This window comes from Lynx canadensis, chromosome B3, assembly GCF_007474595.2.
Source record: "Lynx canadensis isolate LIC74 chromosome B3, mLynCan4.pri.v2, whole genome shotgun sequence".
Classification (NCBI taxonomy): Eukaryota; Metazoa; Chordata; class Mammalia; order Carnivora; family Felidae; genus Lynx; species Lynx canadensis.
The window spans coordinates 68,809,260-68,822,380 of record NC_044308.2 but is presented as its reverse complement, the minus strand read 5'-3'; the positions used below and the strand labels follow the sequence as shown (position 1 = coordinate 68,822,380).

General features: G+C 42.0%; 1 protein-coding gene across 1 annotated transcript in view; it reads right to left on the bottom strand.

Moving 5' to 3' along the window:
* The window catches only part of RYR3 (ryanodine receptor 3), a 357,957-nt gene that overhangs the window by 283,066 nt on the left and 61,770 nt on the right, over positions 1 to 13,121 (bottom strand). Inside the window, 4 exon segments of the mRNA XM_032593518.1 lie at positions 772 to 846; positions 5,700 to 5,793; positions 9,610 to 9,709; positions 10,584 to 10,696. Of these exon segments, the coding sequence (XP_032449409.1) occupies positions 772 to 846; positions 5,700 to 5,793; positions 9,610 to 9,709; positions 10,584 to 10,696 (382 nt within the window).

The window sequence follows — 13,121 nt, the reverse complement described above, 5'->3', positions numbered from 1 at the left end:
TTCATAATGAACATATATTCAGGGAGAGACTGAGCAGGGAGCCAGTGGGAAAGGCTGACAAGGAAAACTAAACACTTTTCCCTCCTCTGTTATCCCAAGCAGTTCATCTCTAGCCTGACTTGCAATCCCTCTCAGCAAAATAACAGCCCAGAGATTACTGGATGCTGCTTTGTACTTTGATGTTTGGAGACCACATGTTTTTACTCAGGCACACAGCTCAAGTCTCAGTCTCCTGTTCGTTCCACCCCAGGTACAAAATTGTTTCTGGCAAGTCAGGTAAATACGGTTTTCCTCACAGCTACATTTGCAGTGATGCTTTAGTCTTCTCTACCTCCTGCCATCACAACCACTAGTTCTGTCATTTAAAGCTAATGTTCCACTGGAGCCAACCATACTACTGAGAAGAGAAACACTAGCTAGGTTTCAGAGAATCTGTTCAAGAAAGCAAATGGGAGAAATACTTTGATGACTTTCAGCAGACATATCCAAGCTCACCTTTTATAACCCGGTCACTGCAAGGGCAGTAAGACCTGGGGGCTGGGTTCAGGGCAGCGGAGTCCTCTGGCTTCAGAGTGTGTGTGTGTGTGTGTGTGTGTTTGTGTGTTACTGTTGTTTGAAAACAAACTCAGGAAAATTTCAAAACTTAGCTCTGGGCCAAGGAACTTTTGAGAGTTTGCCAGGTGATGTGGAACAAATGAAATATTTAAGAAAATGGAGAGTATAGGAAAAGAAAATAATCACGAAAAGAGCACCACCCAAGCCTTCCATTACCTTATCCGAAGGGGTTCCACTCTCCACAGAGATCTGGCTCGTGTCCCAGCTCCCCCAGCTTCATAGAATATCCTCCTGTGAGCAGAGTTGGAGATTAGCTCCTCTGAGCTTGACACTGATCAGCACCGGGGAGGGGACAGCTCCCGGCAGAGATTGTTCAAACCCTGCCACTTTTCTAAGCCCTCATAGAGTCAGCAAAACTAAAAGCTGAGTCAAAGAGAAGAATAATTTCCCAGTCTCAACCTCTGAGGAGGGAAAAAAGGTGCTATGGGGGAGGGAACTGCTCACCACAACAGATAATGGACACTCATGGACCGTCAGGGGTATGATGAAAAGGACCATCTCCATTTGCACAGTCAAAATAGCATAATCACTCACATACCATCAGAGCAAATACCAAATGCTCCAATTCTTTTAGGTTAAGCTCTTTGATGTAGTTTTCCATCTCTTAAAAAATGTATTTGTACTTTTAAAACATATATACAGTACAGTATGAATTCACTTCCATTATTCTAGGAAGTCCAGAACAAAGCTTTATGCTCAATTGCTATAGTGTCCATAATTTTATCACTGTGCTCTTGTCTCCTTTTCTCTATTAATCTTTTGATGTATTTTTAAATAAAGTTGTTTATTTTGGAGTAATTTTAGGTTTACAAAAGTTGCAAAGATAGTAGAAAGAGGTATATAGTCTCACTGTCTCCTAATGTTATCTATACTACACATGAATGTACATGTTACATTTGTAAAAACTAACAAACCAACATTGCTATGTCATCGCTAGCTAATCAAGGCTTGCCTTGGATTTCAGCAGTTTTTCCATTAATATTTATTTTCCCGTTCCAGGATCCAATCCAGGAATACCACAATGCATTTAGCTGTCCTGTCTCCCTTGTTTCCTCTGGCCTGTTCTTAGTCCCTCCTTATTTTCCATGACTTTGACAATTTTGAGGAGTGGTGGTCAGGTATTCTGTAAAATGTCCCTTGATTGGGGTTTGCTGCTATTTATCTGATGATCAGTAAACTCTATTTTTCAAGCCATACAATAGGGACCGACCTACCCATGTAAGTTAACTATCCTTGTTGAAGAGTATGTCTCATGAATAGTGGTCCCAGATTACCTGGTATACTGAATCCAGGCTCTTTTTGAGAATCTTGTGACTTTAGATCAAGACTGGTCGTTTAATTGCATTTAACTGCACTAATTTAAAATCCCACCTCCACCACAGAAGGTTTCTCTATACTACAACTGAATCACTCAAGCTCCCTGAGGATCTTGATCTAGGTTTTGAGACAACAGGTAATCAGTAGAGATGAAGAGAAAATGGGCAATTATTATTTTTTATCTGAATAAGTAAGATCATTATAAGTTGGTTGAAAATAGCGGCTTGGGAGTTGGGCAGACCTCCGTCTGACTCTCTTAGGTGTGTGACCTTGTCAAGTCCCTTCACAGCTCTGTACGGAGCTTTGTTATCTATAAAATGAGCCTGACTCAAGACTTTAGTCACAGAATGGTTGTGAAAAGGTAATGCGTTTTTTAAAGTAAAGGACATGCACAAAAATATTCATAGATGAATTTACCCAAAATTTAAAAAAATATATTTATTTTTGAGAGAGAGATAGAGCATGAGTGGGGGAGGGGAAGAGAGACAGAGAGAGACAGAGAGACAGAGAATCTGAAGCAGGCTCCAGGCTCTAAGCTGTCAGCACAGAGCCCAACATGGGGCTTGAACTCACGAACCGTGAGATCATGACCTAAGCTGAAGTTGTATGCTTAACCGACTGAGCCACCCAGGCGGCCCCATCCAAATTTTGTTTAAATACAGATGTTTATACGGGTGCCTGGGTGGCACAGTCGGTTAAGCATCCAAGTCTTGATTTCGGTTCAGGTCATGATCTCACAATTCGTGAGTTCGAACCCCACCTCGGGCTCTGCACTTTCAGTGTAGAGCCTGCTTGGAATTCTCTTTTTCCCTCTCTCTCCGTTCCTCCCTCACTTGTGTACTCTCTCTTCAAATAAACTTAAAAAATTTTTTTTAAATACAGATATTTATGTCAAATATAGAATAACACATTACATGGCACAGAGACACTGAAATGTTATGTTAATAGTGGTTGCCTTTGGGTGGTGGGATTATAGAACACATTCTAAACCTTGTCCAAATGTATATGGAATCAGGAAACACACAGTAAATATTAAGAAAGAAATCCTGTGTGACTTGAGAGCTCTAACTGCCCAGGTGTCTCTGTGCCAAGCCTAGAATGGTAATGGCATTGCGCTGACCTCCTACTCACCCACACTTGCTGAGGTTTTCATTTATGTGTCTCCCCACTCAGGACTGGAAGTGTCTCTCAGGTGAAGAGGGTAGGAGCAGCTCACCCCAGGTCACAGGGTTATAGAATTCTCTCCCTCTGACATCTGAAGAATTCTGGAAGGTTAGTCCCTCCCACCTGGGAAACTTGAGGGCAGCCTGCTCCATTTAATCTTGTATGGTTACAGAGGTTGAAACAACCTGTTCTTGTTCTATAAGACAATTACCCAAGGAGAAGTGTAGAGTGGGTGGTGAGCTGAGGCACTTTGAAAGCTTGGCTGACAGCTTAGCCTCAGCTTTAACAGGTTAAGTGACTTACCCCAGGGTGCTTGACAAGCCAGAGGCACAGCCAAAGACCAGATCTCAAAACGCTAGATTGTCACTCTACCCGGCCTGGTGCTTTCAGGCTTTAGAAGGAATAGAAATGATTTCCTCTGGAAAGTCAGCACCCTCACTCTGGAATCACCTGCACGCCTTCATGGCTGCTGGTGTCTTTTAGTGAATTCTTGATTCCCTATTCCTTTGTTGTCTCCCAGATTTCAGTATTCCTGGCCATCCTGGCCAATTCTGAGGATTTTCCTGACACCACAAGACAATGACGAGGTTGCATCCTCTTTTGATTGAGACCCGCTGACACAGAATCTCAGGTTGTAGTATAATGAATAGCTGCTTACTCACCCCTTCATGCTTCCTTATAAAGGAAAGGGATAAGGCTATTTTACCTGTAAAATCCCCCCCCCCCCAAATACATATTAGATCCTGTAGAATCCTCAACCAAGGGAAGGTCACCTTTGTCTTATTTCAATGATGGCATGCATGCCTGCTTCAGGATGCCATTTGGGAAATTCCTCTCCATCTGTTTCACTCTTCCCAGCACCTCCTTTCAAATATTTGTACAGTCTTTCCTTTTTGTCGTCAGGCTCTTGTTAAAGTACTCGCCAGGAATGGCTACCAAAAGGTGGGCTTCTCCAAGCAGAGTTTCTGCCCAGGCTGCTACTAATTTGGTTCAAATTTAATGTGTGTGTGTGTGTTGGGGATCGGTGGGGGGGGGGGGGGGGGGGGCAGGTCAAGGGTCATGCACAAGGTTATTTCTTTTTTTCCAAATTCCTGCCCTTTCAAGAAGAACTGGAATAGGAAGAAAGAACGAGTTCAGATGTATTCCATCTTAGAGGTAGCTGACTGCAAAATTCCTAAAATTTCAGGTCTTTACCCACCTGCAAATCTTCCCTTTAGTGCAGAATATTTAAAAGATAGTACCTGGGCTATTGCACCATTTTACCATTTAAAATCAAGAAAAAGAAAATCACCATTGCATACAATCACATGACATTATTTAGGGTAGGGAATCCTTAATTCTAAGGAAATTAGGTCAGCCTAACACCGTATCTCAGAGATAACTGTCAGTTAACTGGACCAATGCCAGGGAGGAAGTCAGTGAATTAATTAGGCACTTGCCACAGGTCTGTACTTTATGCATCCTAGACAGTGTTCTGGGTCACATCTGGTTCCCATGGAGAGATATTCAGAGGACAGAGCAAGTAGGAAGAGATTCAGCACAATAGGGATACATACTGCCAATGCATGGTTTCTAAGACACACATTAACATGTTTGAGCACACTGCTCTGCTCCTGAAGGTCCTTTTATAGCTCATCGGATCAGGAACAAGCACTGGTGGGAGTGTCAGCAGCCTGGCTTCTAAGCTGCCACCTGAAAGCAGCTGGTAAGTGACCTTTGGCAGGAGCCTGAGCTAGAGGATCTCTTAGTGGTGAGGACTTGATCCCATGTGTCAAATGAAGTAAAAGAAATGCAGTTAACAAGGTTCCCACAGGCAATTCACAAAAACATAGAATGTATTACCACTGGGAGATCACCCACTGCTGTCACAAATTCCACCTAATTTGGATCCAATTTTATTTTTTTAATTATTTACCACGTTTCTATAGTTACAGGGGTCAAGCTTTTTGGGCTCTGTTCCTTTGGTGATCAACAGGCTACCAAGGGACACTGCAGAATGAATTTAAGACCTGGATTAGTATCGTCTATCTCCTGGTTTTGAATTTTTGAAAAGCATTCGTTGAGGAGTTAAGCAGAGGATCACAGAAAGCATCACCCTCAGAAGTGTCATCTACATGTGTCCCTTGGCACCATCCCTGCTAAATCTATCTCCTGTTGGATACTGTTATTTGGTTTCTCCAATCCTATTTAGTAATAAGCAAAATGAAATCACCAAACTCCACCTCAATTACTTAGCACCTGAGAGGGGAAAAAGAGAGATGATCTGCTTTTGAAGCGCCCGGTGAATGAGTTAAGTGCACAAACTCACTAGAAAGATTAGTGGGTGCTTCAATCTACAATGAATGCTACCAGAATCTCCTCAGAGAAGCACTTAAAGAAAATGAAGGCACTGGGAAGCATTACAGAACTGCTTGCCTAAGAAGCAACAGGTGTGGCCAGGTACTCCTGTGCTTGAGCTCCAGGGCACTGCCATTCCTGTTTTACAATACCACGGCTGGGTATGGTTGATGTCCACTGACCAATGCTTACAGAATTCATCTGTGGATTAGTCTGAGTCACCCGAGACTGAAACACCTAGGAAAAGGATGATGCTATCGGCTTACCTGTGCTGGGAGTCATTCTGGTCTGTAGATGGTATCGTCAAACACTCATCATGACCATGGAAGAGACGTACTACATGCCCACCAAGTAGGTAACCTGTGAGAGAATTATATTCTACTATGAGCTGACGGGAAATTTAATAATGAGAACACCAGGTTTAAAAAGGATAAATTCACACAGCATTGAGTCAGTTATAGAAAACACCAAGAAAGAAGCATTTGGAAAATGGCAGATTCCATGAATTCTGGCCTCAGGAAGGAAAGACAACAAAGTCAAAATTCTTTGTTTTATTTGAGAGAGAGAGAGACAGAGAGAGAGACACAGACAGACAAACAGACACACACACACACACACACAGAGAGAGAGAGAGAGAGAGAGAGAGAGACAGAGACTCCCAAATAGGCTCCACACACAGCACAGAACCCCATGTGGGGCTCGATCCCACAACCCTGGCATGATGACCCAAGCCAAAATCAAGAGAGTCGGAGGCTCAACCAACTGAGCCACCCAGGCGCCCCAAGAAAGTCAAAACAATTATAACATTGAAAGTTAAATAGAATTTCAGAGATGAGCAAGTCCAACACCAAAATGTAGGGTGAAAAGTGTCGATTCACATCATTACAAGGAAAATTATGTTGCTAGTATTAGGAAGGGAAGGATTTTCTGGTTGCTTAGGATGAAAATACATCCAACACAAAATTCCTGGATAAGCTCTTACAATCTTGATGTGTCCGTTTTGTGGCAAAATCCCAATCAAATTGCAGCCATGGGGGATAAAGAGGAAGCTGGGAAGGAGATCAGCAAACTGTTACTAAGAGCTGTCGTCTTCTCTAAAGAAGACATCCAGATGGCCAACAAGCACATGAAAAGATGCTCAACATCGCTCCTCATCAGGGAAATACAAATCAAAACCACACTCAGATATCACCTCATGCCAGTCAGAGTGGCCAAAATGAACAAATCAGGAGACTATAGATGCTGGAGAGGATGTGGAGAAACGGGAACCCTCTTGCACTGTTGGTGGGAATGCAAACTGGTGCAGCCACTCTGGAAAACTGTGTGGAGGTTCCTCAGAAAATTAAAAATAGACCTACCCGATGACCCAGCAGTAGCACTGCTAGGAATTTACCCAAGGGATACAGGAATACTGATGCATAGGAGCACTTGTACCCCAATATTTATAGCAGCACTCTCAACAACAGCCAAATTGTGGAAAGAGCCTAAATGTCCATCAACTGATGAATGGATAAAGAAATTGTGGTTTATCTACACAATGGAGTACTATGTGGCAATGACAAAGAATGAAATATGGCCCTTTGTAGCAATGTGGATGGAACTGGAGAGTGTGATGCTAAGTGAAATAAGCCATACAGAGAAAGACAGATATCATATGGTTTCACTCTTATGTGGATCCTGAGAAACTTAACAGAAACCCATGGGGGAGGGGAAGGAAAAAAAAAAAAAGAGGTTAGAGTGGGAGAGAGCCAAAGCATAAGAGACTCTTAAAAACTGAGAACAAACTGAGGGTTGATGGGGGGGGGGAGGGGAGGGTAGGTGATGGGTATTGAAGAGGGCATCGTTTGGGATGAGCACTGGGTGTTGTATGGAAACCAATTTGACAATAAATTTCATATATATAAAAAAAGAGCTGTCTTAGGGGAAGCTGGCTTTCGAATGCATTTAACAGACACAGATAAAACCTGGATGCCCATCCCACAGCACCAAGGGGAGGCAAAATGACATTCCAGTATCCCACAGTGAGTGAGCCACTACCTATAAGCACTTAGCTTTCAGCATAAGGAATCTCAATAGCCACAGAGTTCCAAGATGTATGGAAAACAATGAGCTTCAAGTGCATGATGACCCATTAGTCTTCAAATAAATTCTGAGCCTTAATTCAAAAAACATACTAGGACCAGGACTCTAGTCTGAGGTTTACTTGTACGAAAAAAGCAAAATTTGTAAATTTGTTATCACTTTGGGTAAAAAAAATTCTCTAGGCCAGTCTGATCTCAGGAGACATATGGACTTAATATATGTTCAATGTCTGCATCAGGACTTACAAAAAAAAAAAAAATCACACAGCTATATCACACTAGGGACTACTGAAGTATTCTGGGTGTTGACTTAACAGTAAAAAAGAGAAACATGCCAAAGGAGAAAGGGCTGTTTATCAATGTATTTTGTACAGGGACAGTGTGATATTCCATTGTTCACTTTTTTTTAACCAGGCGAGGCAAGTTCTTCTTAAACTTTCCTTGAATATTCACAAATCCTTCCCCAATTTTCCTCTACCTTACTATACTAAGAGTGTCACTTATACAACCTCTTTTGCATTAAAATGATTCATGATATACTGTAGGGGAAATCTTAACAGCCAATTTATTTCAAAAAATTAAAATCTTCCATGATCATGCTCTTGATTAACCTCTTGGTCATCTCATGATGGTGAGGCCACGCCCCATTTGGATCTATCCTTTGCAGTCCTCAGGCTCCTCCAATCAATACTCTATTCACACAGAAAATCGCCAAGTGCTGGTGCATTATGGCTCTTCCTAATTGAAATCTACGAGGGCAATATTCAGGAAAGAAGGGTCATGAAGAGGATCACTTATGCTCTCAGGGCTGAAGTGGGCTTCTCACCAGGGGATGCTGAGAGGGCATTTTCTGCAGGGCCAGATGACTCAGGTGATGAGCTTTCCAGGCTAAATTACAAGGGCACTCAAAACTTCGATAAGGACCTTTATTATGTGATTTGCAAACACTCCTTAATTAATCTCCACAAGTTGTCTGTTGGGACTGGGAAATAATTTTATTCCTCCAGTGAAAACGAAAAATATGGAGAAGAGTCAGTCAAGACTCTTCCTTCAAGAAGACTGAACCCCAGTTTCTTGATTTCTTACAGAAAGACAATAACAACAGACTCAGGGTGGTGAGTTAGTTTCTGTGTAAAAGAAGAGGGCTAAGCATAGCCTGCCTTTTTAAAGCCTTCCATGAGTTGCGGACAGAGTTAAAAATCTGTCATTTCCTGACTATTCGGCTACAACACGATGCCTTCTAAAACTGGAGCATTGCCTTGACACCCTTAGGTTTCCCTCTATTTTCAAACATGTCATCATAGAAGGGCATTCCTAGTTTGAAACTACTGGACTCAAGATTAAAAATCGGATTAAAGCCACGGTAGGAGTATTTCTTTAAAATTCTGATCTTGCTATAAGGTGCCAAAATGTAATATGATAACCTACAGGGTCACTGGCATTTGATTATTCTGCTCAGCTGCAATACTACCCATGGATAAGGTAAGGCCAGTATATTAATTCTGTAACTTGAAAGGTGCATTGACTTTGCCGGCTCCAAGAAATAGGATATGTTGAACAAACTTTGAGGATCTTACTTCCAAGGGAAGAATAAAACACTGAGAACATTTTGTTATTGTGAAATGGCCCTGCAAAAACACAAGTAGAAACAAATGACCAAACACACTTTTATTATGGAGAAAGTCCTTCTTCCACCTGTCTGGAGAGATAGTAACAGTATCACCTTCTTGGCAAATAATCTCTTCCAAGACTGAAGTGGCTGGGACCTATACACTGATAACTAGTAACCATAAATGAAAATGAGAAGTCAGCAGGAGAGGAAAAGTACATATCCAAATCCTGCATGCATAAGTACTAAAACAATGGTGGGCTCTAAAGGATTAAAAGATGTTGTCAGGAATGTCCGTGTAATCAGAAATCAGGACAGAAAATAATCCACATCCACATCAGAGAAAGACATTCAGGTGGACTAAAATAATGCTAGCTGTGTAGCAAGGCATTAGGTAGGAGCTGGGAAGCAGCAGAAAATGTCAATATATACAGCTCAAGACAGACAGGAAGGCTGAGGGCTGAACGCATATTAAAAAAAGCACACCTTCTTCGATGCTACTTCCTGAGCACGTGGGATGTACATTCCAGAGTGTTTGCATAAAAGAGGCATCCACTTGTATGTTCCCATTTGATACGGAGAGATGCTGCAGCAGAAACAGAAATGAGACATCCTTTAAATAACCAGCCTGGTCCTGGCAGAAGCAGCTCACCTAAAACCGCAAGGATTGAGTTAAAGAATCTCACTGTCATCAGGCTCTTTCTGCATAGCCTGTGGGAGACTGCTACACCCAATCCAGAAGCACGCTTCAAAGGGGGACACTTCCTTCAGGGAAGAGGAAGTTTTCTGCCACAGAGGAGGCAGACAAGTGTTGACTTCATCCCCTCAGCTGGATCCCAGATTCAATAGGAAGTCATAAAATGTCTGTTCTTGCTGGGAGAAGAGAATTCACAAATGGGAACAATTACTCCAGCATTTGTTCTAGGCAAAGTAAAATCTGCTGGCAAGATGGGTGCTGAGAAGCTTAAAAACTTATCTCTAGACACTTCTCTGATATTCAGACACCCGAGGGAGCCTAACACTCATCCCCAGGTGCAAAATCTCACCGGCATCTTTCAACCACTGTGACATCCCATTTGCCGAAAGCATTTTAAATTCTCCATTCCTCCAACATAAGCTTATTTTCCTAGGTCCTGTTCTTTTTGGCTGGTTCACTGGACAAGAACTAAACCACGTGAGAAATTCAGAGTAATAGTAGCTCACGTTGGTTTTCTCAGAAAGTGCCCAGGGTATTTTGGCAGAATTCGATGGGTCCAGTATCTTACTCTGAAAGGATAATGAACAGTTAAATTCCAGGCCCCATGAGAATGTGACAAGGGAGAGAATCCAACCACCTCTCCACTACACCACGTAAAAGTTTCTTAACCTACCCATCCTATTGTGGCTCAGTTCGCCTTGGCCATTAGTTCCTAAAGGAAAATATTCTAGAAATGAAAAGATGTCTGGTAGGAAGTACTTACAAGGTATCTTTCAGAGGACACGCTGACGAGGATGAGGTCATCACCAATTCGAACTTTCTCTCCCTCGGATCTCTGTTTGGAAGCAGGATGTATGGTCCACCAACAGGCTTCTCCTACATAAATGCTCCTTGAGTTAGTCATTGCTTCATGGAAACCAGTGTCCCTAAGTCAGTCCCTGATTCTCCTTTCTCCTGAGAACAATCCCTCAAGCACACATGTGCACACATATACAAACTCCAGACCTCAATTTCTATTTAGCCCCATATCTGCTCGACTGTCTTATCATTTTCATTTTTTCCAGTGACAGGAAAACAGAGTTTAGGAGAGAGTATTGGAATCCAGAAACTACAGAAGCTTTTGAGTATTTTTAATACATATAGAAAAATGTTTTCATCATAGGTCCTTACAAATCTTTAAGAACTGACTTCATGGGTCTACTGACTACTTATACACTTTTATTTTTTGCCATACTCTCCCTGAAATTCTACTGAAACGTGAGTAATTCTACTTAAAACATCAGCGATTTTCAAAAGGCCTGAATCTACAAAGACTCAGACAACAGGTGAGAAGTTCATAGCAAAGAAGCGAAATGGACAATTTGGCAAAAGGAAAGCAGACAGATGCTTTCAGCATAGACAAGCTAACACCCAAGTCCTCAAGTAAGAAAAGGGAGAAGTTGATCTCAAGAAATAAGGTCATCCCTGCTTCGAATTTCTCAGGAAGTCTCTGGAATGGGAGATAAGTTACTTGTGAAGGTAGCAACAGAAGATGGGCTTGAAAGCAGGAGAATTGGCTAAAAGCTATAAAGGAACTTTTATCACCTGGCATCCTTCTCTATACTCAGCACAGCCAGATGACCCCTCCTTCTCTACCCTACAGAAGATTAAGAGTTAAATCCATGGAATGACCAACCATCAAAGTTATGGTTTTGTAATATCAAGCACTGTCAAACAAGAAAGTAAAAACTATTGCTAAAAATAGAGAATCGTTAACATTTTATGCCCTGATTAGTAAAGCCCCAGCTCCTTTCCCTGGGCCTCTATTCCTCATACACCAGCTGTGATCCTAAGTCTTCTCCTCACCTCAAATTCAAGGATTCCTCTTTAGGGAAGCCCAACCACCCAAGATAAAAAATACTATTGTCTGGGCATCTCCAGTGAAATGCGTAATCCTTGACAGATTACCGAAAAGTAAGGCTTAACAGATGGCAAGCCACAGCCACACATTCAGGGCTTCCGGTCAGCTTTTACTGCCTTGATCTAAACATGAAAGGACAGCAAGGATCACCTGACATCTGAGCCAAGTCACTAACATGAATGAGAAGAACAAAATAAACACTGGGCAAAGGGACTTGGAGAAAACAAAGATTATGGAGAGCCAAAGAAAACTTTAAAAAATTCAGGGGCGCCTGGGTGGCGCAGTCGGTTAAGCATCCGACTTCAGCCAGGTCACGATCTCACGGTCCGTGAGTTCGAGCCCCGCGTCAGGCTCTGGGCTGATGGCTCAGAGCCTGGAGCCTGTTTCCGATTCTGTGTCTCCCTCTCTCTCTGCCCCTCCCCCGTTCATGCTCTGTCTCTCTCTGTCCCAAAAATAAATAAACGTTGAAAAAAAAAAAAACTTTAAAAAATTCATATAATTAATCATATCAGATAAGAAAAATTTTCATTCATGAAATGGCAATGAAAGTGTCCAGGAATGATCCCTTTGGAGAAAAACCCTTGTATCCTCAAAGAGAGAGAAAGAAACAAGAGACTTATAGGATAAAGTTGAAAAACTTTCCCAAAAATAATGAAGAGAGGGGCACCTGGGTGGCTCAGTTGGTTAAGCATCCGACTTTGGCTCAGGTCATGATCTTGTGGTTCACAAGTTTGAGCCCCGTGTTGGGCTCTGTGCTGACTGCTCAAAGCCTGGAGCCTGCTTCAGATTCTGTGTCTCCCCCTCTCTACCCCTCCCCTGTGCATGCTCTGTCTCTCTCAATGATAAATGTTTGAACATTTTTTAAAAAAAGAATGAAGAGAAACATTAGAAATAGGAGTAAAGAGATAATCAGAAAACCAATCTAGCGGATTTTCAGAAAGCAGGAACAGAGAAAACAAAGTGAGGAATTAATGAAGAAATAGTATTAAACATTCCCCAAAGCTGGAAGGCAAGCATTAAGACTGAAAAAGCCCACAGAGTCCCTACCACAGTGAAGAGAGACCCACAAAAGGGTCCATTCTTGTGAGACTTGGAACAAAAAGGATCCATGCCCAAACACATCACTGTGGAATTTTAGACAGAAGGGCAAAACAGAAGATTTAAGTAGCGCTCAGAAAATATAAACAGGTCATACACAAAGGATTGGGAATCTGAATGTAGGTATCTCAGTAGCCAGGCCTTAAGCTAGAAGAAAATGAAGAAAGCCTTCGAGATGCAGAGGAAAAATTTAGTTCCAATGTAGAATACTATGAATTACTTGTGAAGCATGATTTAAACTTCTTAGATGATGATTTACCTCCCATGGATCTTTTCTGTAAAAGCTACTGGATAATGGGCTCC